Source organism: Gasterosteus aculeatus, chromosome 7 (assembly GCF_964276395.1).
Source record: "Gasterosteus aculeatus chromosome 7, fGasAcu3.hap1.1, whole genome shotgun sequence".
NCBI lineage: Eukaryota > Metazoa > Chordata > Actinopteri > Perciformes > Gasterosteidae > Gasterosteus > Gasterosteus aculeatus.
In genome coordinates, this window is record NC_135694.1 from 3988199 (window position 1) to 4016095 (window position 27897).

Here is a 27897-nt window from a genome sequence, read left to right on the forward strand (position 1 = left end):
GGGGTCACAAAAAAAAGTAACAAACAAGCAACAATGTAACTTACACGCAGTCACACGCCTCTTTCTCTTGTAACAATGTGTACGTTTTTAAGGAGGGAGGGGGCTCGCGGAGAGAAGGGGAGAGGGAGAGAGATAGAGAAAAGAGGAGGGGGGTGCGTTCTGAAATAATATAGTCAGCCATTTTTTATGTAAGGGGATTTTTTTTCTTATTGGGGGGGTTGTTAAAAAATAAATATAAGAGGGCGGCCATCTTTGTTGCTCTGCCTAGTGTAAAATATTTCAAAACGCCCCCCACTTTTTTTTCTCCCCCGTGCCGATTTGAATATTAAATAAATATCACACATTCGCGGCAAGAATACGGTTTCTTTGAATACGAGGACGGCTCCGATGACGGGAATATAATGTCCTCTCCTCTCCGGTCCTGTGGGGAAGACGAGGGCATGGTGGTTAACTCCGGGCGAAGAGATTTTGATGAAGACGACAACGACGACGACGACGGCGACCGAGACCTGGACGAGAACGCAAGCGACATAAACTCGCCGGCGGCGCGTCGGGAAACTGCAGCGCCAGGTACGGTAACGAAGAACGGAGCGGTCGGGCGCGCGCATAGCCCGGACAAAAAAACACACACACACACACACACACGCACGCACTCTTCTTAGCGGTTTTATTTTGGGAGAACCGTAGCATGCCAGAAAGTAGCCGGAACCCGCAGTTCGGTGGCCCCCTTCGTACGAGGTGCAGGTTCGGTCCGGTCCGGTTCGGTCCGGTACCGCGCGAATCAGCGAGGACTCGTGTGCGCGCATTCCAAATAGAGACATAATTACTTAGTGGAACAGATTTATTTTTTATTAAAAAAAAAAAATAGAGAGACGTTTCTCCACCTTAAACCGCTTTGACCCCCCCCCCCTCCACCGCTGCCCCCCCTCCGCCCCCGTTATTGTGCGTATATGTTGATTTAGTTGCCATGTTTGCAGCTTTAAGAGAGGCAAGGGGGGGGGACGCGCTTTAAAAACAGAAACATAACTCCGCTCCAGATGCCACAGACGTGTGTCGTCGTTTATGGAGGCGCGCGCGCTCCACTTCCTCGTCTCCTCCGGCTCATCCCGGCAACAAAGTTCACACCAAACTTGCCGCAGCCCAAAGTCCCTTCTCCAACACCGCGAGTTCTGGTTTGTCACCCTTGAAACACACACACATACAAGGAGAGAGGGGGGGGGGGCAGAGAAAGGTCGCCCTGAAGGGTTAAAAAAAATACACACGCAAACTGGCAAAACATGGACTCCCCTGGCCGGAGGCTACAAATACACGTGACACCCATTGGGAGAGGAGTGGGAGCAGGGTGGTGAAGTGAACCCCCCCGGTGCCTGTCAGAAGAATTGCCCCCTTCCTCACCCCCCTACCCGGGCTGCGCCCTCCGGGACGGAGAGGTGCGACTGCTAGCTTAGCACGCATGCTATGTGTATCGCATGCATTCACGTCCACTACAACAAGGAGTTATTCGTGTTTTGTTCTTATTTATTTATTTTTGTGTTGCTTTGAGCTGAATGCTTTTGGCATTCTGGAAGTTTCCGTGGCCGTGGAGCTGCTGGTGGGCCGCAGTGAAAGTGAAGGGAGCAGAAAGTAGTGGTTGGTTGACCACACTGCAACAGTGGAAAAAAAGAAAAGACACGAGAAGCGGTGCAGCAGCCTTAAGGTCGCAGTTCCATCGTAGAAAACATTCACGGTGGTATTTGGGGTTTGGACGCAGACACCGTAGCGGAGCCTCAAAGGGAAAATGTCATATCAATTTAATAATAATTATAATAATAATTGAATCAAGATATCACAGGAGTCCTTCGTTGCTTTGTCTGTGTTAATTGGCTGGACTCCGTGCCGCGCCGTGCCGTGCCAGACTCCCGTGAAGGATCTTAACCTCCGCACGACCTCTCTTAAGGTGGTCGCCCCCCCCGTGTGGGAGCAGCAGAGCGGGGAGAGAAGTCGTTCCACTCCGGCGCACCGTCCGTCCCGCCGGCGGCGGCCTCCGGATCCCCGTGCCCTGCGTGCGCGCCGCCGCCGCCTCTGGGCGCGTCTTCGGCGGCTGCGCGCGGCACGGACGACCGGGTTTGTTTTTTTATACCGGTGGGGGTGTGGAGAAGGGGAGGAGGGGTATTTTTAATTCTGTTTTTTGTTTTTTTTTACCGACCAGGACTTATTTATGGGAGTTTTCCACCTTTATTTACAAGAACAAGGTGCTGCTCACACCTTTTGCGTGGCCAATAAACCAATTATCCCCATCTGAGGGAAGCCCCAACCCGGGCTGTCAGATCTACTAAACAGCGATCAGACCACTGTATCTAATTAAGCATGTGTCCCAATTCAGACGGGGTCAGAGGTCATGCAGCTCTTGTTGTGTGTAATTGTGTTCAGTGGGGATTAGCTGAGGGTGGTTGAGAAGGGCCAGTGCTCATCTGATCGTAATCGCTGTCCCTCTTCCACGCTGTCCGTAACTCCCCCGTCTCTCCTCTTTTCCCAGACGAAGAGGCAGTGACACCAGACGTCCCGTGCAAGAAGAAAGGGCGACCGAAGAAGAAGAAGGACACAAAGAAGAAAGACAAAGACGGGAAACCGGTCAAAGCGAGAAAACGCAAGAAGATTGTAAGTTTCTCACGCTTTTGTTTTTACCGAGTTCGCTTTGCATGAACTACCCTCTTCCTCTCTCGTCTTCTGTGCAGGCCAGCGATGTAGAGAGAGACTCGGACAGAGAAAGAGACTACGGCGAGAACTCGGACAGCGCGCCCAGCGACTATGGGTCCGGAGAGAAGAAGAAGAAGAAGAAGCATAAAGAAAGGAAGGAGAAGAAAACCAAGAAGAAGAAAAAAGTTGACGGGGACCGAGACAGCAGCCAGGAGGAGACAGTCAAGGTAGAGAATAATCCTGATCCTTCACAAGTCCGTTATCTCTGCCTTCTGATTGGTGTTTTCTTTGTTGTTGTTTTGTCCTCAGCAGCCGATAGAGCAGAAGACGTCGGCGCAGCTGGCGAAGGATTGGGGTCTGGAGGATGTTGATCATACCTTCACGGAGGAAGACTACAGGGAACTCACCAACTACAAAGCCTTCAGCCAGTTCACGAGGTGCCGAAAACATGGGTTGAATTAAGGGTGATTGGTAATTGGTTGATTAGGATCAGAAAACTTGGAAATTTATGGAAAAGGGGAGTTGCATTTCCAATTCTGTACACACATTTACTATGTACATTTAGTCAGGTACTTTCAGGGATTCCACCGTTTTGCTGCCACACAGAATTTAATGTTAAATCTGGTCACATTAGTCTGCAAGAGTCTTTGTGCCTTTCTCAGGTGCGCCGTTCCTTTAAATAATTCGTTGCACCCGTGTGTACAATGAAAATGTGCATTAGCTCATAGAATCGGGGGAAACTCTCGCCTCGCAGGCCGATGATCGCCAGGAAGAATCCTAAGATCCCCATGTCGAAGATGATGACCATCCTGGGGGCCAAGTGGAGGGAGTTCAGCTCCAACAACCCCTTCAAGGGCAACGCCGCTGCCGTCGCGGCGGCGGCTGCGGCCGCAGCGATCGCCGTCGCCGAGCAGGTCACCGCCGCCAGCGCCTTGCCCGAGCCGCCCCCGCCCCCACCCCCGCCGCCGCCGCCGCCGCCTCCACCGCCAATCAGAAAGGCCAAGACGAAAGAGGGCAAAGGTGTTTTTAGTCTGACCCCATTCCCCCCCCCCCCCCCCCCTGTTAAGATGCTCGCACGTCTCTGTCGTTCACGTGTTACGGATGAATCACGTGACCTTTTTCCTCTTCCAGGCCCCGGCTTCAAAAAGCGCAGCAAAGGTTCTCGAGTCCCGGAGAAGAAAAAGGCCGTAGCGAAGGCTAAAAAGATGGCGCCCATTCGCATCAAGCTGTCGCCCATCGGCGCCAAGAGGAAGAAGAGTTGCTCGGTGAGTCCACAGCTTCCCGTGCGCGCTCTCCCTTCATGCCGACTGGCGCTCACCGCCCCTTTTTGCCTTTGCCCCGTCCGGGTCAGAGCGAGGACGTGGAGGAGGACGAGTCCGAGCAGGAGGACTCCAGCGTCCACAGCTCCTCCGTTCGCTCCGACAGCTCCGGCCGCGTCAAGAAGAACAAGCGCGGGCGCCCCGCCAAAAAGAAGAAGAAGACCGCAAGTACGGGCGCGACCCCGGGGTCACGTATCGCACAACACGTCCAACCGACGCATTGTCACGCGCGCGCGTTTCTGTCTCCCTGCGCTCGTCCCCACCCAGTCGCAGGTGAAGGGGAGGGGGACGGCTACGAGACGGATCATCAGGACTTCTGCGAGGTGTGCCAGCAGGGCGGCGAGATCATCCTGTGCGACACCTGCCCTCGGGCTTACCACCTCGTCTGCCTGGAGCCCGAGCTGGAGAAGGCCCCCGAGGGCAAGTGGAGCTGCCCGCACTGCGTGAGTACCACGAGGACGCGCCCGCTTCCTATTGACGGACTCGTTTCTTGTACCTTTCTTTTTTGCGTCACAAAACAAACCCCCGGGCCGCCGATTTGCGACCTTTCTTCCAAATTTAAACTCGTGGCCGCCACGGTCCTTTTTCTTTTACTCCCGTCCTTTCTCTCCCAGGAAAAAGAGGGAATCCAGTGGGAGGCGAAGGACGAGGACTTCGAGGACTTCGAGGAGGACGCCGAGGACAGGGTGATATCCGAGGTCAGCGCCCTGGGGGCGGAGGAGGACGACGACGACGACCACATGGAGTTCTGTCGCGTGTGCAAAGACGGCGGGGAGCTGCTGTGCTGCGACGCCTGCACCTCCTCCTACCACATCCACTGCCTGAACCCGCCGCTGCCCGAGATCCCCAACGGGGAGTGGCTGTGTCCGCGCTGCACGGTGAGTGCAGCGCATTGTTTACGCCTGCTGATATTCACACAATGAACTTTTTCATGCTGGGACAACATAAAAACAAAAGAGAGAAACGCATCGGCTCCTTTTTTCCTCTTTGTTTGGTCAGATAAGATTAAAAAAAGTTTAATATAAGCAGTTTTTTAGAAGAAGAATTTTTATATTTGCTCTCTTTTCAAAGCATGAAGCATTTTCTTTCAATGATCCATTTGAAATGAAATAATATTTCACTGACTGTGTGCATGTGCTGATTTTCAGCCGACGTGTCACTTATGTTCCTCCAAGTCGAAACGCGACAGCACTTTGAGGAATTTTTAGTTTTCAACATTCTAGTGTAACTCAAAATAACTATGATTGAGATTTGTGCACGGGGGGCACGGTAAAGTGATAAAAAGTCTCCATTTTTATCACTTTACCGAGTCTATTTGAATACGTTGCATCAGAAAAGCTCATGAAGGCAAAATCGACTCTCCGTCAGGTTGACAGATAATAAACATCGGAGTCTTCTTCCCCCCCCCAGTGTCAGCTAATCAAAGGGCGAGTCCAGAAGATCCTCCACTGGCGATGGGGCGATCCGCCGCTGCCCATCCCCGTCCCCCCCGCCCCCGACGCCGCGCCCGACGCCCCCCCGCCGCCACCCATGAAGGGCAGGGCCGAGAGGGAGTTCTTTGTCAAGTTGACGGGGCAGTCCTACTGGCACTGCACCTGGATCACTGAGCTGCAGGTCAGAGAGAAGCGGATGGACGGACGCAAAGTGACCCTCAACGGTTAAAATCCTCTTTTTTTTAAATGTTTCTGTCCCTCTTCCTTCTTCCAGCTTGAGATCTTCCACTCTGTGATGTACAGAAACTACCAGAGGAAGACGGACATGGACGAGCCTCCCAGCCTGGATTACGGGTCGGGCGGCGAGGACGAGAACGGGGCGGGGAAGAGCGAGAAGAGGAGGGCCAAGGACCCACAGTACGCCAAGCTGGATGACAAGTACTACAAATATGGCATCAAGCCGGAGTGGATGATGATCCACCGCATCATCAACCACAGGTATCCGACTCACGACTTGTCTTCTGCCCTTTGAAATGATGGAGAACTGGAGAGATGAAATGAACAGGACCCTGTTTACACCTCTGGTCTAAGTGACTAATGGGGACAACACGTTCAGTACTGTCCATTATTCAGTGAAAGCAAACCGAGCTGCTGTGTAAATAATCACGTCCATAACTCTGGTTTTTGCCACCACCAGGCGCAGATTATTATTTATATATAAGCGGCCGTGGAAAAAAAACATAGATTTTGTATAAGAAGCCGACGCAATCATTGTATCAATTGGACCATAGTTTACGAAACGATCTAAACGAGATGCTGTACTGAAGGAGACTTCAAACTACGGATTAAAAGAGTTTTTGGTCGAAGCGCAACCATTCCAACTCTGTGCCGTATGTGTCCGCCCCGGCCAGCGTGGATAAGAAGGGGACGTACCACTACCTGGTCAAATGGAGAGACCTGACCTACGACCAGTGCACCTGGGAGAGGGATGACCTGGACATCCCCGACTTTGCAATCTACAAGGGCAACTACTGGAGACACAGGTAGGACCGTCTTATGGAGATGCAGCAACTCTTTGCACAAGAGGCTGCGGCGGTTCTCCTGCAGGAATGAAATTACTTTCACCCCAACAGAGATGCAATAATGAAGGAGGACCCGGACAAACCCAGGAGGATGAGGAGCAAGAACCAGGAGGGCGAAGAGGAGTCTCCCGCCTCTCCGGTCACTGATGTGAGTAAAACTGCGGTTTCTGGAACCATGAGCTGCTTCTGCTTCTTATTTCAGACTCACGTACCCCCCTTTCTTTCCTCTCGGTCCGTCCAGCCCACGATAAAATACGACGAGCAGCCCGACTTCGTCACGTCGACTGGCGGGACGTTGCACCTGTACCAGCTGGAGGGTCTCAACTGGCTCCGGTTCTCCTGGGCTCAGGGCACGGACACCATCCTGGCGGACGAAATGGGCCTCGGCAAGACCATCCAGACCATCGTCTTCCTCTACTCGCTCTTCAAAGAGGTACCGGAGGACCCCTCCCCCCCGACTCCCCGCAGTCCTGTTATCCCTCCCCCTTCTCGCCGAAAGGCCGCGTGAACTGTCGCTCCTCCCCCGTCCCCCTCAGGGCCACACCAAGGGTCCGTTCCTGGTCAGCGCTCCGCTGTCCACCATCATCAACTGGGAGAGGGAGTTCGAGATGTGGGCGCCCGACTTCTACGTGGTGACGTACACGGGGGACAAGGACAGCCGAGCCGTCATCCGGGAGAACGAGTTCTCCTTCGACGAGATGGCCGTCAAAGGCGGGAAGAAGGCCTTCAAACTGAGGGTGAGGAGGGAGGGAGGCGTAATTCTACACTAACTTTGTTTAAGATTGCGAGAAAAGTCTGACTGAGACTGTTTCACACATGTGAAGATGTATTCAGGAGTAGCAATTCATATTGTTTTGTGTATTGCACAAAACAAAGAATGAAATAATCATCACATGTAGCTGAACATCCCGTCCTGCTCCCCCTTCCCGCAGAGAGAGGCTTTGATCAAATTCCACGTGCTGCTGACCTCCTACGAGTTGGTGACCATCGACCAGACGGCGCTCAAGTCCATCGACTGGGCCTGTCTGGTGGTGGACGAGGCTCACCGCCTCAAGAACAACCAGTCCAAGGTACTGTCGCCATACGTGTGTGTGTGTACGTGGAGGAATCAGTCCCATTGTGTCATTTGTTATCCAACATTTGTGATAAAGAGCCCTTAAATTGGTGGTTTAAAAAGGCAGTTGAAAAACAAACGTTTCAGCGATCTCTGGTGGGTGAACTATGTAATGACAACACTGTATTTTAAACATAATTTTGGCATCACAGAACAATAAAGCCATCTGATGTAGTGGTGCCTTCACAACCAATGAGCAAAACGAATAATAGCGTTAAACAGGTATGAAAGGGTTCCAGTTTGTTTGACCGGGAGTTTTCTCGTCGTTTCAGTTTTTCAGGCGTCTGAACGACTACAAGATCGACCACAAGCTGCTGTTGACTGGAACGCCTCTCCAGAACAACCTGGAGGAGCTGTTTCACCTGCTCAACTTCCTCACACCAAACCGCTTCAAGTAGGTCTCCACGCATGCAAGAATCATCATGTATTCTTCGATATGATACCGGACCCTCTTTCATTGATGGTCAGACAGTAATTCTAATAACTGTATTACCAGTACCATTACCAGTCCTTCACCCAGGCCGTCTCTCCTTACAGCAACCTCGAAGGCTTCCTGGAGGAATTCGCCGACATCTCCAAGGAGGACCAGATCAAGAAGCTCCACGACCTGCTGGGGCCTCACATGCTGCGGAGGCTGAAGGCCGACGTCTTCAAGAACATGCCCTCCAAGACCGAGCTGATCGTCAGGGTGGAGCTGAGCCCCATGCAGAAGTACGACGTTTTTTAAAAAATTACCTTGCATTTTAAAACACGTCATGAACATGATTATTGATTATTACAAGGAAGGTGTTTTTAAATACAGGAAATACTACAAGCTGATTCTGACCAAGAACTTTGAGGCGCTGAACTCGAAAGGTGGAGGAAACCAGGTGTCCCTGCTCAACATCATGATGGACCTAAAGAAGTGCTGCAACCACCCCTACCTCTTCCCCGTCGCCTCCATCGTGAGAACCTTCAGACACACACACGCACCCTCTCATCGCAACGCCGGGAACAAAAACTCAATTGGCTTCTCGCAAACCATCTGCTTCCATCTGTCGTGAAGTTGCAGAACAGCGTGACCATGTGGTGACGTTCAGTAGTGCTTTTCAGTGCTTTTAGTCATAGGTGTAATTTGTTCCTTGTGGCGTGTTTGTCTGTGTGTGTGTGTATAGGAAGCCCAAAAAACCCCAAACGGCGCTTACGAGGGGTCGGCCCTCACCAAGGCCTCCGGGAAGCTGACGCTGTTGCAGAAGATGCTGAGGAAACTGAAAGACCAGGGGCACCGAGTATTGGTCTTCTCACAGGTGCACGCTCACACGGACGCACAAAAAGATTCTTAAGCACACACGCACACACACGCTGGGCTTCTCCCTTCGCAGATGTTGAATTCTGTCCTGTGACGCCTGCAGGAGGCTCAGCTGTGCATTAGTAAAGAGGAATATGCACACAACAGACCGGTTTCTTTCTCTCCTCCGTTTAAAGATGACTAAAATGCTGGATTTACTGGAGGATTTCCTCGACCACGAAGGTTACAAGTACGAACGAATCGACGGGAGCGTCACCGGGGCGCTGAGACAAGAGGCCATCGACCGCTTCAACGGTGAGACGGGGGGGGGAAAGATGTGGGAAGACTCAAACTGGGAAATCTGAGATATTGCAGCTCGTTGTTTGTAGTCAGCAGAAATTAGACTTCTTCTTCTGAACTGAAGGGAAACCTGTTCATCTGTCTGTGTCAATGGAATCCTGTAATTTGTAATCTGCCCTCCCCGTGTCTCCGCCTGCAGCTCCTGGTGCTTGTCAGTTCTGTTTCCTGCTCTCCACTCGAGCGGGAGGTCTGGGCATCAACTTGGCCACCGCCGACACGGTGGTCATCTTCGACTCGGACTGGAACCCTCACAACGACATTCAGGTGACGAGCGACCGGCGTCCGGCCCAGAGGAAGGGAAACCCGCACCGACCGTCCGTTAAACCTCGTCCACGTGTGTCTTTTTGTCATCTGCAGGCGTTCAGTCGAGCGCACCGAATCGGGCAGGCCAACAAGGTGATGATCTACCGCTTCGTGACGCGAGCCAGCGTGGAGGAGCGCATCACCGAGGTGGCCAAGAGGAAGATGATGCTGACCCACCTGGTGGTCCGGCCGGGCCTCGGCTCCAAGGCCGGCTCCATGAGCAAGCAGGAGCTGGACGACATCCTCAAGTTCGGGACGGAGGAGCTCTTCAAGGACGAGTTAGAACGTGAGGACTGAGGGCCTCCAGTCGGGGCGTAAAGAGGCGGCGATTTGGAGCCTTTATTTGTGCAGCTCATCGAATAGAACGGGACAAATGATCTACCCCCCCCCCAACCCTCCTTTTTGCGTGGCAGGCATGAAGAACAGCTCGGGGGACAAAGTCGAGGACGAGGGCAGCGTGATCCACTACGACAACGTGGCCATCGAGAGGCTGCTGGACCGCAGCCAGGACGCCACCGACGACTCGGACGTCCAGAACATGAACGAGTACCTCAGCTCCTTCAAAGTGGCCCAGTACATGGTCCGAGAGGAGGACAAGGTGGACGACAGATCTAATGTTGCTTGTAAAACCTCCCCATAGCAACCGCGTTCCTTTGGGATTATCTGGCTGATCGAGCTGACCGGAAACCACCGTGTACTTTTCAGATCGAGGAGGTCGAGCGGGAGATCATCAAGCAGGAGGAGAACGTGGACCCGGACTACTGGGAGAAGCTGTTGCGGCACCACTACGAGCAGCAGCAGGAGGACCTGGCGAGCAAACTGGGCAAAGGCAAGAGGAACCGCAAGCCCGTCAACTACAACGACGCGGCTCAGGAAGACCAAGGTAGGGACGGACGGACCCGTGGGACGGCTGGAGTGAGAGGGGGAGTCTCCCGCCGGCTGTTTTGGGAATTAATCGTGAGAATGAGCAGGACGTGATGTCTGAGGTTACTTGCTTGCACAGTGGGAGGGAATGGGCCCGGCCTATTGACCGACCACCGTGTGCTGTTTCAGAGTGGCATGCTGACATTTCAGATAACCAGTCCGAGTATTCGGTGGGCTCCGAGGAGGAGGACGAGGACTTCGACGACCGGCCGGAAGGTGAGGAGTACAAAAACAAAATTGTGACACACACACACTTAGGTCTGTCTTGAATTATTGAGTTCAACTTGATTCAGTCGCCTGGCAGGGTCGAACACGTCAGATCGTCCAAGAAATGCAAAACCGCCAACCGCCTCCTCCGTCTGAACTTCAGACTGTTTTTCAGAGGTTTTACATTCTTTACACTCAGCGTAAACCTCAGGAAAACACGTTTGACCCCATGGCGTGTTTTTAACACCGTGCCGTCTGTTGCCCCCGGTTACCAGGTCGGAGGCACTCGCGTCGCCAGTTGAGGAACGAGAAGGACAAACCTCTGCCTCCTCTTCTGGCCAGAGTGGGAGGCAACCTGGAGGTTTGAACAGCTCTCTGAAACTCCTTCTGCTTTTATTTTGTCTGTGTTTTATTGTGACGTTGCTGGAACCTGTCAGCTTTGTTCTAAACTGAACTTAGATATTTTTCTAACAATCTCAAATTGGAGAACGGCAACAAGGCTTTTACTTCTCCGGCAGCCCGGCGCCTTCCAAGATCATTTATCATCTTGATAATATTGGACGTGTGTGTGATGGCCAAGCGAGGAATCAAAGTTTATTTTGATGTTATTAGGCAAAAAAAGAAAAGAAAAGAAAAGGAAAACGGCCTTGGCAGTTTGAGAAACATACGGATGTCTGCAGGAAAATTACCTCTCAACATCCTGACGTTTTCATTTGAAGTCCAGAATAATAACAAATGCCTAAAAAAAAAAAAGCTGTAAAATGTCCCGTGACTTTGGCAGGTGCTGGGCTTCAACACACGCCAGCGGAAGGCCTTCCTGAACGCGGTGATGCGCTGGGGGATGCCCTCCCAGGACGCTTTCTCCTCCCAGTGGCTGGTCAGAGACCTCCGGGGCAAGAGCGAGAAGGAGTTCAAGTGAGGGGAAAAGACACGGTTGATCCTAATCTAATCCCATTTCTGCCCGTCCTCTGATCACATGTTCTCCCTCCGCCAGAGCTTACGTGTCCCTCTTCATGCGGCACTTGTGCGAGCCGGTGTCCGACGGGGCGGAGACGTTCGCGGACGGCGTGCCGAGGGAGGGCCTGTGCCGCCAGCCGGTGCTCACGCGCATCGGCGTCATGTCCCTCGTCAAGAAGAAGGTCAGGCTGGGGTCAGCCGTGACATTTTAAGTTGGGATCCTGTTGGATCCGTGGGGGATTTTGTGGCGCCGCTTGTATCCGCGGCAACGCAAGTGCAGTTTAGCAAAAACGGCCAGCATAAACAAAATGGGGAAAAATAAATGCATTTCCTGCGATTGCTTGACAATAAGAAGCCAGACGAATTTGCCTTAGAGATGAACATCGTCAATAAAAGGATACAAATACACATCATCATCCCTGTGAAGGGGTGGGCTCTGTTATAGTGAGAGACAATTACAGGAAGTCAAAGCATTTAACAGCTGTTGCTGAAACGATGAATAGTGGCAAAAACAGGCTGTGCTTTTAGTTAAAAGTCAGCAGGGTGTCGACAAACAGACATCTTTAATAAAATGTCTTTTTCCAGTTTGCCAGGCATGAATTAAAACCATCGTCAATCCAGTTTTCAGTCCGACATGTTTAATTGTGCTGACGTCCTGGTCTTCTATCTACGCAGGGGGGGGGTCCACTGTCTAAACTATTAGGTAAAGTGAGCGCGTGCCGAGCCTCTTCGTTTCCTCTCCAGATCCAGGAGTTTGAGCACATCAACGGGCGGTGGAGTCTGCCGGAGCTCAAGCCCGAGGTCGCCATGGACAAGTCGTCCTCCAGGGCCTCGTCCCCCGCCGTGAAGACCACCACGCCCACCTCCGAGGCCAGCTACAGCAACACGCCCTGCACCTCGGAGCCAGGTAAAGCCAACGCACCCCCCCCCCCCGAACCCCACCGGTCACGTTCAGCAGCCCCAGCAGGGGGCGCCTCCGCGCAAAGGCACGGCGGGGTAAAGTCGGAGTTGTGTTTGTGCGCAGCCACCCCTGCTCCGTTCGACAAGCTGGAAAGGAACGGCAAGGAGGAGGACAAAGAGGAGAGCGAGGGCCGAGCCGACGGAGAGAGAGCGAAGGAGAAGGATGAGGGGAGCGAGGAGGACGGCAACGGGCCCGCAGACCCCGAAGAGGTGGGACTCGACCGCCGTCCTGTGGTCACGGCGTGGTCGGCGTCGGCCCCACCAGTGCATCGCTTCTTCCTATTTTCATATCGATTGTTGAGTATTAAAGAGGAGCAAAAAAGAGCTTCATGCCTATTTGAAGTCATTCCGGTGTTACCAATATTCAGCAGGCGTTTCAATACAAATCCCTGATACAATCCTTTTTTACAATTTTCCAATAGCGTGCTGTTATTGTTTATTTATATTTTCTTCCAGTTTCTGTTCAATTTCATACAGAGACACAATTCTTATTGTGTAGCAAAGTCGCAGACGGTAATTTATGCTTTGAGTGGAATCATAGCGGCATTTTGATATTATTAAGAAACCACTACAGCGCGCTCTGGAAAATATTAAGGATATGGAACAAATAGCAAAAAGACTTCAACATACAAAGTCGTCGATGGGGCCTGTTTGTAATAAAATACAAATACAAAACACATGCCCTATAAACTTTATTAGCAGAATATGCTGCTTAATGATAATCCGATTCAGTTCATTACTCTAAAAACTGACATTTAAAGATTTTACCACACATCAACAAAACAACCCATTAAGTGCTGCACATTGTGCTTCGTTCCAACAGCTCTGCTCTTTGACGAAAGACGCAGCGCAAAGTGCGTCCCCTGGTCAAAGAAACAAAGGCCAAGAGGACAGCGACCTGAGGGAGGACGAGAGGAAAGAAACCAGCGACGCTCCGGCCGCCACGACGGAGACCGAAGAAGAGACGTCACGAGACGTCAAAGAAGAGAAATCAGGTTATTAAAAAAAAAAAAAAAACACAGAGAAGAAACCTGAAAAGTCACTTTGAAACCCGACATGCACCAACAGATGAAGCAGGTTTGTGTTGGAGCGCTAACGTGATGCATGTTTTCCGCCGAAAGGAGAGAAGACGGGGGAGGAGAAGGAAAAGGAGGCGCGGGAGGAGACGACGCCGGCGGCGGCTGAAGCGACGGATGCCAAGGATAAGAGCGAGGTGTTCGACGTGAAGAAAGGTGCGCGGTGGCGAGCTGGCACACGGACGCACGCGCGGACGTTTTTTTTTTTTTTTTTTTTGTGCCCGCCGGTAACTTTTGCCGTTTTTCCCGATAACAGAGGAGGTCAAAGGTGAAAGGGATGCCGGCAAAGAAGTCAGGGCGGCCAGAGAGGACGCGCCCAAGGGCAACGCCAGGCCTCCCGTCGAGCGGCCTCGCTTCATGTTCAACATCGCCGATGGCGGCTTCACCGGTCAGCACCGACTCCCCTGATCCGTGTTCCAATTTATTCAGTTAGCCGACCACCTTCTCGGAGAGCGGCCTGGTGTTTATATTGCGTTGGCTTCCTCCCGCAGAGCTGCACACTCTCTGGCAGAATGAGGAGCGGGCCGCCATCTCCTCCGGGAAGATGAACGAGATCTGGCACCGCCGGCACGACTTCTGGCTGCTGGCGGGAATCGTGATGTATCCTTGACGGCGGGTTTTGCCCCGAGCGGTGACCCCCCGACCTGTTTGTTTTTCCACAAGCCGGGCCGGGGCCGGGGCTCGGTAAACAGATAGCTGCGTCTGCTGGGAGCCGACGTAGGGGGCAACTTGGTTCATGTTCTTCCCGCTGTTCCGGTAATCAGGGACACGCGGGGTTCACGGAAGCTAATCGCGAGAGACGCAGTCGGCGTGAAATAGAGGGAGTGAAGCGCTTTGTTTCAGAAGCCGCCCGAAACCTTTTTCTTTTCAGGTTTTATGTGCAAAACGAACAAATGTAGTTCATGTGAATGTTCAGCTTGCAGGAATAGCTTTGGACCTTTTGGCCTGACTTTTCTTTCCGAGGGTCAGTGTCGATAACACTCTCGTGTCTGTCATGAAAGCCGTAAGCAGGGGCAAAAAACAACCTCGCTTGTTCAAAATAGCCCCCCGAGGATAAATATTGTCCTTTTTTTATTTCTGTTTGGGAAAGCATTAAGCAAATGTTGACTCTCATTAATGATCTTTGGTATGAAGCTAAAGGTTAATCCCCCCCCACCCCCCCAAAAAAAGCACTACAGTTAATGATCTCAGGCTATTAAATGTACTTTTTTTGTTTGAACTTTGGACAGAGCCGTGTCAGCCGTTTCCCCTTGATCTTTACGCTAATGGGATGCTGGCTGCAGCGCTGGAGTCACAATCATCTCATCTAACTCTCTGGAAAGCCCTTGTTTGCCAAATGGTTGACCTATTGGTCTGAAATCGTTTCGCCGATGCTTTGATGCAGCCTCTCACCCAAAGTGATCCTTGACCCCCACCCCCCCCTCTGTGCCAGTCACGGTTACGCCCGATGGCAGGACATCCAGAACGACCCCCAGTTCGCCATCGTCAACGAGCCGTTCAGATCGCAGGCCAACAAAGGCAACTTCCTGGAGATGAAGAACAAGTTCCTGGCTCGTCGCTTCAAGGTAAGGCTTCACCGTGACTGTGGATACGCACCAGAAAATGGACTCATGCAACACATTTTGGCGAGGCAAATCAATACAATTAAAAACAATGTTGGAGAGCCAAGAGGGTAGAAAATAAAACAAGCTAGAATAAGAAAGTTGCAGCGCAAGAAAAGAACAATTATTTGATTTACCAAAAGGCAGCTGCTTACTGGTCATAAGTGGATGGTTCATAATGTTGTAGAAGATCTGAAATGTTTTTTTTGGCAGAAACCATTCAGTGCTTCATAAACCAACAGAAGTATTTTTAAGTAAATTCTTTGGCAGACAAGGCAAGTGAAAAGACCTCAGCGCTGCTGCGATGTGATCCCACTTTACTGGACTCGTGCTGCAGCGTTCAGCGAAAAGAGCAGAAAGCACCTCAGGACACTAGTTGGATTCATTTTCTCTGCGCTGATTACTATGTCATTACTAACATGTAATTAAGACTTAAATGTTGGCTAATCCTTTATAAATACATACATACTTTCTTTTCCGCCCATGTCAGTGCGGGAATAATGAGCATATTCTTCCAAATAAATAAATACAAAGTACTTTTTGGCCGCTGGGTTTGTCTGAATTGCGCTGCTCTCTTTCCTCTCGTCCCTCTGTGTACACTGTTTCATGACCAGGAGTTCGACACTACTTTTGACAATGCTTAGTGGGCTATTTGGGATTCCTCTGAGTAATTATGATCACCTATTTTGTTGTTTTCCATAATCTGAACCCGTGGAAGCATTTAGATGGTAAACAGAAAGGGCCCCAGAATCGCGCCTTGGGGAACCCCAGTTGTCATATTTGTCCGCTCAGATGTGTAGCTACCCGTGGACACAAAGTAGTCCCTGTTCTTCAGTTGTGATTCAAACCAGCTTAGTGCTGTCGTCCCGCCCAGTGTTCCAGTCAGTCCAGTAAATTGTTGTAGTTGACTGTGTCAAATGCAGCACTTAGATCCATTAATACTGAGGCCAACATTCAGTGTCTGGGTTCCTCAGGACCTTAAGAGCGGTCTTGGTGACGTGGTCCGTTCAAAACGCTGTCTTGAGGACATTGAAACAGTTCTTAAGCGCCAAGACGTTGTTTTGATGCTTTTACTTAAAAACTTGTGTTTTCACGGACTATAGAGAGACACCTGAGAGAAGAGACGTGGTTTACAATCTGTGGACATTTTTAAAAAGCCTGTTGGCAGAATCTCGAGGAATCTGGACGACGTTTCAGATGTTTTATAATGTCCTCCGGGTTTTTAATGTTATAATATCATATTGGCATACTATTTTAATTGAATTTAAGTGGATCCTCGACAGTGGCTGCTCCAGAGTTTCTGAATTTTATTTATGGACGTGTTTTTGGTGCCAACCCTACTTCCAAGCAAGCTGTTTAGCAACATTTGGTGTCTTTTGGTCACCTTACACATTTGATAGTCGGATGACAGACGCCCCTCAACCCACACATTGGCTCAACGGTACTGCTGACCGCTGCGTTTCTGGAGGAACTCCCATCCTGTTATTCAGCTGCCCACATGTTTCAGATCCTGCCCTCGACATCCTCATTTACTTAATCTGCGACTTATACTTTTGCCGCTATCTCTCTTGCTCAATTATTTTTCAAATGTAAATCAGCCTCAAGACGGCACAAAATACAACGTTTTTTGTAGCTTCCCCTTTTTAGAATATTTTTATCGGTTGCGTAACAAACTTACTAACACTAACTAAGAAATCCTTTTTTTACCCAAAAACACTTGACAATTGTTTCCCTATTCACATCTGAATCACTGTATGAAGCTCGATGTATTACGCAATATAATAGGTAGGAGGGTGCAAATGTATTTAAGAGTTTAGAAAAAGGTTTTCCTGTCTGTTTGTGTGTTTAAATGTAAAGTCAAAAACTAATTTCGTTTTCGTTTTCCTTTGATGAGAAATGTGGGTCACAATTTCTATATGTTTTTATATATATATTTTCTAGGATGGTTTTCAAGTGAATTTAGTTTCCTATTTCTACGTATAGTTAGTAAATGTGAATGTCTAAAAGTACTTTTCTACAAGCTATCATGTGATGTACCTGTATAAGAATTTATAGATGTACCAGTCTGCTGTGATGGTTTTATCTCAAATATGTATCTGTTTTCACTGTTCATAACTTACTGCAGTAAAAGATACTTTATAAATTCACCCGGTTTGTGAGTGAAACACTGATACGGACCTTTAACTGCTCTCAGGCTTCACATTTTGAAAGGTTGTTTCCGACGCTCGGCTCGATACTCGACACTAATTCTAACCAGATTTGAGTGTGTTCTGTCTTAACGCTGGAAAAATGACAGCGGCAAGATGCAATGCACAACCGAAATCGAGCTTCTCCCATTTATTGTTAAAACTGAGACACATTTGTTGCTGACCTAAAAGGGTCTTATGGGTAGAATTTACAACGCCCTCCTCCCCCTTTCTCCTCCAGCTGCTGGAGCAGGCGCTGGTGATCGAGGAGCAGCTGCGACGGGCCGCCTACCTGAACATGACCCAGGACCCCGGCCACCCGGCCATGGCGCTCAACGCGCGCTTCACGGAGCTGGAGTGCCTGGCCGAGTCCCACCAGCACCTCAGCAAGGAGTCGCTGGCGGGCAACAAGCCGGCCAACGCCGTCCTGCACAAAGGTCAGGGGAGATGGGGTAAAGAGACGCATCGTGGAATTTAAATCGTTGAGTCAGCGTTTTTTTTTTTTTGGAGGAAAATCCACAAAATCCTATGTGACTTATGAAAGTACTATTTATAGTATTTAGAGCATGTGAGTGTTTATGTAACTAATCATTTTAGCAGTTAGTGAGGCGTGACCTTGGACGTTTTCCAACGTTGATACAGAAGTAACTGAAAACGCAGACGGCGGTTAACAGAAGTTCAAAAGAAGCAGGAAGCAGGGGAGGGAAGTGGCTACAGGTGTTTCTGTTGGCGTTGCAGTGCTGAACCAGCTGGAGGAGCTGCTGAGTGACATGAAGGCCGACGTGACCCGGCTGCCGGCCACGCTGTCCAGAGTCCCGCCCATCGCCGGCCGCCTGCAAATGTCCGAGAGGAGCATCCTCAGCCGGCTGGCCAGCAAGGGCACCGAGACGCACACCCCCCCGGTCAGCGGCCCGCTTTTAAACAGCACACTCTCACACGCAGGAAAAAAAAACCCCACTGGTGGCTGATTTCACGAGAGAAACCGGTCCGATCGGCCTGCGTTCGGCGGTAAAAAAAACGCAGAGCCCTTTTATCCCGTCGCTCACAGCTGTTGTAGCCAGCAGATTCTTTTTCTGTATTTTCTGCCAGCTTGCATAACGTCAACGTTTTATTTTTTCCTCTCACCTCTCTTGTCGTCACGTTCACGAAACCCATCCGACGCGAACGGGGGGGGGGGAGAAATAAAAACTAAAAAATGAAAAAACCTCTCTCCCTCCGTGCAGCACATACCTGCGGGACCCTACGCCACGCCTCACAACTACGGAGCGCCCTTCACCCCCGCGCCCCCGAGCGCCCTGCTCATGGGCGGCGCCAACTACAGTCACATGCCGCCCGGCTCCTTCATATCAGGTCAGTGTCCGAAGGTCCGTCCACGTGGCCGGCTGCTGTCGCCGAACGGCTTGGTCGGTCGCTGTGCTTTGTTTGGTCTGTTTGACAATCGACAGTTTACGTCAGATTTTTTGCGAATGATTCCTTTGGAATTTCTGTTGTTGTTTTTTTTCCATGCCAGAGGATAATTGGGGGACTGTTTGGACAGGAAATGAGTTTGCTAACTCAAGCTGTTGTTTGAAAATGTTGTTGAGTTGCTTCCCAGCCCGAGGAAACTACATTGTCTTCTTTGGAAGAGCGATGTCATCGGGGTGTTGACGATGAGTTCACAAGCTGCGGGGACGTAGTAGTGTGACGGACGTGGGAGTGCGGAGCGGAGGACTGCGTTGCATTGTGGGAAATGTAGGACCCGGCGGCTTTGAAGCTTGAGACGCGCTCGGCGTGTAAAGTGGTTCACCGCCGACGCGCGCGATTGCCATCACTCAACTTTGTCCACGTTTTATTTTTTCTTTCATTCATTTTACCATCAACAACCTGGAGCGGCGTTGGAAATGGCCGCGGTGGTCGTGGTCGCTGTGGCCTCGCCGAGCTCGGCGGCTCCCCGACGGAGGACCTTCAGGGATCTGGATTCAATTACTCGGCAACGTGCGCCGGACGATGGACGGAACCCATCCAAAATGTTACTTCTATTTAAAGATACCATCTGAGGAATTCCATCTTTATATGGTTATGTTGTCGTGGGAAAAAAAACATTCGGTCGAGGGAATCCAAGCGACTGATTCTGGGAATGTGTTTTTTTTCCAGGAGCATTTCTACGGTTCTGTGTCGGTGTGATCTTTTAATGCGAGGAGAAAAGAGCCACCCGATGGCTTCTAAAGCCGCTCTCTGTTTGAAGCACTGCGAGGAGACACTTTATCTCCCCGAGCGGCTTAGCGGGTGAGAATCCAGGAGGGGGCCCGCGTTGAAGAAGCACATCTGCAGCAGAGCCTCTGAAGCCAGAAAGGCACCTGAAATAGACATTACCGAAATCCAGCAGGAACCTGCTGCACGGCTACATGAAGGCATTTTCTTCCATCACTTAAACACGTCGACGACTCCAAAAACCTCAATGCTCAGCAGCAACACGGCGCCGTGATATCGGACCGCTCTCCCTTCTTCAAACACGTTCATTTCCTTCACCTCCTCGTCGCCTGCCTCTCGTTCGCTCGTCCATTCTAAAGCTTTAGAAATGGAAAAAAATCACTTGAGAGAGAATTTGTTGCGGCCTCTCGTCCTGCCCCCCCTCCTCCTCCTCCTCCTCCTCCTCTTCCTCCTCGCCGCACGGTCTGTCGGCGGCACGCTGGCGGTTTGTGAATTTATTTTCTCTTTTCTAATTGGTTTTGGTAACGGCATGTGCTCACCAGACGCGGTCTGTTGAGATAGCATCCATGTGGCAAAAGCTAACCGGTAAAACCTGATATCCCCACGACAGCTTTTGCCCCCAAAAATAAACCTCCCGCAAAACCTCCAGCCCGCTGCGTGCCGTGGCCGCCTCCCCCGCCGTGGTATCTTGATTTATGTAATTGTAGAGCGAGACATCTGTCGAAGGCATTGCCATTTTCGGCGAGCCGGGGCCTATCTCTGAAAATGTCATTATCCTGCGTGTGCGGCCCGCGCCAAGAAAACATTGGGACTTGGTAGCGCGGTATTTTGAGAGAGGGAGCACAAACCGCAGAAGGAGTTTGGTTGTGCAAAACGCCGCGCTGTGCCTTGTGGACCGGGCAGGAGGGCGGGGCCACGGCCCGGGGTTCAGAAATAGTTGCGCGTGAGCCGAGTTGCTCCGGCGGAGGCTGTTTTGTTTTTGTTGCTCCCGGGGGCCCGGTGCCGTTGGGAACATCGTGCAGCACGTGAGGCCACGTTTATGCTCCTTGATTGGGGTCACGCCGTCTCCTGACCTTTTTTGACTGCAGGGGAAGGGGGAAAAAAAAATAAAAGAAGGAAAAATGAGCCCGGAGGAATGGACCGAATTAAAACAACAAAACTCTCTGCTTTGCTTCCCTCCGTCAACAGCCTGAGTCCACTAAACATGTCCAGAAATATGCATGTCTGCCGTGGCACTTTAACTACACGTCCACTACTCTGTAAACTGACACATGTAACGATTCACCCAACTGCTCCCGTGTAGGACTGACACACATGTGACGATGCACCCGACTGCTCTGTGCTGTCATATAATCTTTGCATTTGCACAATATCTTGAATTGCACCTTTTTGGAAGAGCTGTTCCAGCCATCGGTACCGCCGCGAGGAGGCTGCTCGTCTGCACTAAAAGGAGACGCCTTTCGCACTTTAGGGAGGGGGGAGGGTGTACAAATTAGCCCGACTGCCCTGCAGGTGGAGCACACTGGTTCATGCCCCCCCCACACTGCCCCACTCTGGTGTCTGCAAGCCCCCCCCCGTCCTGCTGAAGTGTCCCCTTGAGCAGGACGCTGCTCCCATTCCCCTCCTCCTCATCCCCTCCACAAGCTCCGGTAGCGACCCCCCCTCTACTCCCCCCGCCCCCCTCCTCCCCACCTGACCTGAACGCTGAGAGCGAGAGAATTCCCTTTCGGGGGCCAGTAAAGTGTGACTTTATCCTGCTCCCCTCTCCGAGTCTCCACTACAGTCTGCCGCTTGTCTGCCCCACAGAAGCCGCCGCTGGGGCCACCGGGGGAGCCGCGTGGGGAGCCGCCGGAGGGCCAAACGCTGCTTGCCAGAAGACCAAGGAGCACGACGTGGGGCAGCGGCAGCGGGTGGTGGACCTCTGGAAGGACGGCAAGTCCGAGGGGGCCATCGGGCAGGAGCTGAGGATGCCCAAGTCCACCGTGCACAGCATCATAGTCAAGTACCGCCTCAGCAACACGGTGGAGAACCTGCCGCGCAACGGCCGACCAAAGAAACCCTGAGGGGGGGGGGGGGAGAAACGCCCGGGAACGGAACAAAAAATGGAGACAGACAAAAAGGGGACAGTGAGAGATGAAGAGGAGAGATGAACTCCCGGGGAAGAAAGTCGCCCCCCCCCCCCAAGGACAGTGGACTCTGACACTGCTGGAATGCGAGGGATGGAAAGAGAGAAGTAAAGCTCACTGGATGGATCGAATAAGGACGGCGAGGCGAAAAGATGACGGGGGGGGGGGGGGGGTGAAGAGCTGGCTCTGAGATCAAGCACTAACGATGCCCGGGAGGAGGAGAGAGACAGATGAACTGTCTGGAACAAACAAATCATTAAAGTGAAGGGAAATGGCGCTACTGGAAAAAAAGAAAAAAGCCCCAAAAATGTGACTTTAAAGAGGGAAGACGTCTGCAGTGGAAGGTGGACGGAGACAAAAGGCAGCATGTTAATGCAATCACAGGTTTTCAGGAATTCCGACACGAGGGCCGAAATGGAGAAAAATGCAGAACCAAAGAAGGATATTTTTTTCTTCTTCTTTGGTTTCTCTGCACACGAAAAAACGACCCTCCCTCCCTCTCTCCCCCCTTTACCCCCCCGGATCAATTCTTCATCCGCTGGCTGACTGAACAGGCCTGTCCCCTCGCCCTGACCCTGTACTCCCTCATTCCTCCTTCGTTCTCGATTCCTCCGGCTCTCTTTCTCAGTCTCACGCACACATAAAAAAATAAAGAAATATATACATATTATATATATATATATATATATGACGGTGTCATATATATATATGACACAGCTATATACACCGTGGACCTCACACACAACCTGAAAACCTGCAAAGAACTTCATATATCGGATGAAATCCCGACTCAAAAAAAGAAAGGGATTGTTTTAGATACATTATCTACCGGAGGGGGATGGAAAAAAAAGTTTTGTTAAAAGTATAAAACACTGACTGGAGCGTTCCAGCGTCCGACCGAGCAAAGAGACGAGAACCGCGCCGTGCGGAACCACCGCTGAGAAGAGCGGCGTGCTGAGCTGCGTCTTCACCCCGCCGTCACATGAAGGGGGGGGGGGACATCGCTCCACTTGTCACAGCGCGGCGAGACGCTTCTAAGGACTCCCATCCGTCCTGGGGAGGGGGAGACGGGGGAGGAGGACTCGCTCCTCCAGCTCCTTTCGCTGTGACGGATTGCACGCCGGAGAATGTCCATGCCCCCCCCGGGGGAGGATGAAACGCTCTGGACTGTGGCAAACAAATCGCTTTCAGAGTCGCGTTGTAGTGTCTCTCAGCTAAAAATCCAGCGTTGTTTCCCTTTGAGCTAAAAGTGTGTCGTCGGTGCGGCTGCGACGAGACGTATACTGGATTGCTGTATGTGTGCGAATGTGTGGGTTTTATTTTTAATACACGTATAGACATGAGATTGTGTGCATGGTAGCGTTTTTTTAAATTAAAGCCAGGAATCGTTTAAACTGTATAACAATGTTTGTTTTTTTCCCCTCACGAAAGCGAACAATACTTTATCCTTTAAACAAAGCAACCATACAGGAATTTTACTTGAATATGAATCCCGCTCTCACGGAGGAGCGTTTTCCAAACCCCCCCCCCCAGGACCAAAGAGCTCAAAGGAGACAACCGAGGGAAGGACGATGTCTGCCGAGAGCCAATTCATGTTAATATTAAGCAACGTGTAGATTGTTAATAGTAATATCAAACCCGACCAATCCGACAGATATTCATTGCTATAAATATCTATATGTGCTTCATGTATGTAGCCTGTCTTCAAAGGAAACACGGGACACGTGTTTCTGCTTCGATTACCGGGACGAACGCGGATTGAACATGTGGATTTCATGCAGATCCTTTAAAAAGTATTTTACTGACTTTTGACTCCAAAAACTAAACTCGGGCTTCATTTTAGTTGCCGAGTACTCGACGGTTCAGCAGCAGGGGGTAGGGGGGGGGGGAGGGGGGGGGGATGTGATGAGGGGGGGGGGGGGTCTCTCTTGATGAAAGCTGCTGGCAGAGAGAGACTCTTTGTCCTCGCGCTCGCCGCCAACATGGCCGCGCTCCCTTCTGCCGGATAGTAGCGGGAGCCACGGGGAGCCGCGTCAAGGCCAGGAATGTGTTTTTTTGTATTTTTCTTTTTTATTGCCTCTCTGGACTCGGGACGCTCGGCCCGGCGAGATCCAGTGGATTCAGATAACGCGCGGCAGTGGGCTGTTGGATTCATCACATTCTTTCGCTGTATCTGCAAATATCGCTGCCGACCTCAATTAATGGATTTAAACATCCGTAATTATTTATTTCGACTGCGTGAAAAACTACGGTCACACGATTGGGTTGATTTGAGTGATTTTTAGAAAAATCACTGTCTTATTTATTGTTTACTTAATTTCCCGTTGGAGGCAATATATCATCTCTGTCCGTCCGTCCGAGTCTCGCGAACTCGTTATCTCAGGAACGTCTGCGGTGGGGGGGCCTTCTTTGAATCTGGCTCGCACCTGAAGTCAAAGATCAAGCGGCTACAATCTGCTGTGACCTGAGTTCACTGCGACCTCAGAAAACACATTTATGATTTACGTACGCGTGCCAATGTGTTGGACAGACACGGATGTAAACTGCATATATATATATACCATATATATATATATATATGGTGTGTGTGTGTATTTTCTAGAATTAAATATATCACATACATGTATTGTAAGCATCAGAGTTTTTTTTTCACACTATCTATGACCTAAATATGTATTATGGGGGACATTTAACAATTAAGAAACACACTTATAAGCACTCTCTAGTGGATACCGTATGTAATCACATCTCTTGCACACCAACGCGGCCCTTTCCCGCTGTTTTACCGGCCGTGGCGTCGCATCGGACGGCCTCCACCGTCCTCCCCCCCTCCTTCCTTCTGGAGCACTCGGCCGTTTTCTAATAACTTTTCCATCTCACCTTCCCTCTCTCTTCCTCGTCCGTGTCCCCTGCCTCTTTGTTTTGCACTCCTCTCGCTCTCCTCCCGTAATTCCTCGTGCTCTTTCACCCAGTCTTCACCTCCATTTGTTTTGCTTCTTATCGGATTTTGTCCGCCCACGCACACACACACACGCACACAGACACACACACACACACACGCTTACTGACTCTCTTCTTTCTCTTCCCCTCCTTTGGCCTCTGCTGGCAAAACGCCACAAGTTTCCCCATAAGTGGTCCCCAGCTCTGGTTCTACAGACATACACACATATTGTGGACCACACGCACACGCACACACACACACACACGTCTTCAGCTCAATACACTCCTTATCGCGGCTTTGATCGGCACAGACGGGGGGGAGGGGGGTGAGAGAAGTGCGCTGTTTACAGTCTATTCCTGGCCGTTCTGCTCAGATTCACGATCCGATCCTCTGCGGTTCCAGCTGCGCGGTCCAGTGGAAAGAAGTTCATTTCCGTAGATGAGTCTGCGTCTGTGACCTTGTGTGCCTGCGCCAGTGTGTGTGTGTGTGCTTTGCCTATTGCCTCGCTCTCTGCAGGTTAACAGTCGTGCATTAATCTGTGTAATATGACGCATCGATGAACTGTGTTATGCAAGTTGGCTCATTATAAAGATGATCAAAGTATTACAAGCGAGGCTGCGTGCTGAGGCGCCTCGGTTGCATTTCCCATAAACCAGCAACGCTGCAGATGATTGGCAGGTTCCCATTTTTTTTTTTTTTTTTTTGTTCGAAGGAGGAGGACTTCCTTTCCTTCTCATCCCGCCTTGTCAGCTCCAGGGGGAAAAGATTTAGATTTCCCAAAGAGGATCGTAAAATAATATCGAGTGTCGGTGGAAAAGATTAAATATCCCACCCGTGTTTTTTTTAAAAGTCCATTTTACTCCTGCAGCCAATAGACCGAATGCACCGAACAGTAGTTTGACATCGTCCATTCGATTTCAGTCCCATTTTATCCTCCCGTTTCCCTTCATATATCAGAGTAAAAACAGATGAACACCAACATTTTCACAAAGAAAAAGGAATCAGGAGAAGCACCTTTGACCTCTCTGTCATGGTCACATTTACTGTAATAAACAGCAGCAGTACATAGAGCCGTCCATTGGTTCCACTGACCTCGCCCTCTCTGTCCCCCCCCGCAGCGCTGAACGGACCCCCCATGTCCGTGAAGAAGGAGCGCGAAGCCGAGCTGCTCGTCAACCGGCGGGAGCAGCGCAGCGGAGAGGTCATCTGCATCGACGACTAGACTGCACACACACACACACACACAGACAGACACACACTTAAAGAGAGACATCGCGGTGCGATCAGAGCATTGAACCACACATCCAGTATTAGATACGCATTGACTTGAGATTGTACTTCATTCACACACGTCTCCTAATACGCTGGGGCCCGGTACACCCCTAAAAGCTACAATCGCGCACACACACACACGTTTCGAGTACACAAACACACTGACAGACACGCACCTGCAGCACATAGTGTCTCATAGCTTCATGTGACCCTTTCTTGTCTGCCTCAAACCATTATACTCCTCATACGTGTGGAGTGTGTGCCTCTTCACACGGGCCTCCTCCTCTTGGGATGCTTCTAACCTCACACACACACACACACACACACACACACACACACACAAACAACGCTGAACCCACCTCAATCCTAGAGACATGTAGATCTCAACAATAAACCATGTAACCTTCCTCCTCCTCCTCTGCATGTTAAGTCTAAAAACACTCCATCACCCTGAAGCATGCGCTAATCACAGTAACGCCGTCTCGCCGGAAAGAGGGAGGAGAGAGAAAGATGGCGTCGAGCTGCGCTCATACACTCGATTCAGCGCGGTCTCCTCAGCGTTCTCTCCGGCCCGAGCAGCTCCACGGTTGTTTTTAGCTTTTATTTTGTTTTCCTCGATTTCAGATAAAAAAACGCGCAGATATGATGATTATATTCAGGAACTTGCCGCTCCGCTTCCCGGGCCGCCGGTCTGTGTTGAGGAGCTTTGAGGTATTTTTTGGGGGGGTTTGTGATGCTATTTTTCAGGAACCTCATATGAATGTTTATAACCTTTTCATAAGCAAGTCAGTGTTATTAAAACCCGTCCGTCGCCTTGAACGCTCCCCCCTCCCCATCCCCCCCCCCCCCCCCCCCCCCCCTCCCCCAAGTTTCCATTTCTTTCCACAAAACCCTGTGATATACTTTGCATATTTAAACGGCTCATTTGTGTTTTCCTTGTGTTTTTACTCTCACGATTCAAAGTATTGTCGATGTTGCTGTTGTTCTCGCTGTTGCTATTTGAGAGCTTCTACCAAAAGAGACATTTTTTTTGTAACGGGACACGATGAAAAAGACGTGACAGTATGCGCGACACTCCGCCATGTTTGAACTGCAATTACGAGGGAAACGCAAACGAAGAAGTTGAGGTAACTTCAGAGAAAGAAATCAATCTGGGGCTCGTAAAGGACATATACATATATAGAAAATAGGCCATGTGTAACCCTAAATGCTTCTACGAGCGGAAAGAAAATGTATTCTATCTTACCCCAGTAAAAATACAGTTATTATCTCGAAAAATCCAAGGCTGGAAATCCATTTTATATACCGCATCATTAAAAAACGCCTTAAACATAGCTGAGCAAATGTAAAGTCATCGAACTGAATTAAGAACCTGATGTCAACCCTTAAATCCTGGTCACAGTGCTTAAAGTAAAACAAAAAAAAACCCCACAGCGACCGTAGGAGTTAGTTTATCTCGTGGACATTTTACGTTGACCTTCCCAGGAAATAGTCAGAGGCCATTTTTACAAATTCTGTTTCATGCAAACGTTTTAGCTGCCCCTTAACTTAAAAGTTAAAAGCACTTAGCTCTTTTTTTCTTCTTTCACGTCTACTCTGTCCTCCTTCCAGATGTGTTGTGTTCATTTCTGGTTTCCTTGTGTCACTGTACGTAGTGGTGCCGATCAGATGATTGAGTGGCGGCGAAACATGTCGTTCTTTCTTTTTTTTTTTTTCATTTTCTTTTTGTTGTTTGTAATAAAACGGAATAAAATGATGAAGCGCTGTGTGGTTTTTTTGGAGGAGGAGGAGGGGGGGTGGGGGGGTGTCAAAGTTCAAGAAGTGTTGTAATGAGGAAGTGGGTTTTCTGTTGAATACATGTTGCATGAAACAGTACGTACTATTTAAGAGTAGCTGCAGTACT

At 50.4% G+C, this 27897-nt stretch overlaps 1 protein-coding gene across 9 annotated transcripts; it reads left to right on the top strand.

The window, feature by feature from the left end:
• On the top strand, positions 1 to 27754 carry chd3 (chromodomain helicase DNA binding protein 3). Of its 9 annotated transcripts, none has more exons than XM_078105653.1 (40): positions 1 to 570; positions 2516 to 2637; positions 2715 to 2903; positions 2986 to 3113; positions 3431 to 3696; positions 3808 to 3941; positions 4028 to 4163; positions 4263 to 4438; positions 4610 to 4873; positions 5406 to 5609; positions 5703 to 5926; positions 6340 to 6471; positions 6562 to 6658; positions 6752 to 6943; positions 7047 to 7247; positions 7443 to 7580; positions 7897 to 8018; positions 8162 to 8335; positions 8427 to 8568; positions 8779 to 8910; positions 9089 to 9206; positions 9391 to 9515; positions 9609 to 9840; positions 9968 to 10152; positions 10260 to 10437; positions 10608 to 10694; positions 10961 to 11046; positions 11467 to 11600; positions 11680 to 11824; positions 12387 to 12549; positions 12667 to 12812; positions 13426 to 13597; positions 13724 to 13834; positions 13935 to 14066; positions 14170 to 14278; positions 15111 to 15243; positions 17707 to 17917; positions 18204 to 18367; positions 18689 to 18815; positions 25841 to 27754. In XM_078105653.1, exons 1-40 carry the CDS (start codon positions 402 to 404, stop codon positions 25942 to 25944), a joined length of 6204 nt encoding a protein of 2067 aa, XP_077961779.1. In that variant the 5' UTR covers positions 1 to 401; the 3' UTR covers positions 25945 to 27754. The 9 variants fall into 9 exon arrangements, with proteins under 9 accessions (XP_077961779.1, XP_077961780.1, XP_040039182.2 ...); XM_078105654.1 differs by having other exon boundaries at positions 17707 to 17902; XM_040183248.2 differs by having other exon boundaries at positions 10629 to 10694; positions 17707 to 17902.
• The last annotated feature ends 143 nt before the right edge of the window (positions 27755 to 27897 follow it).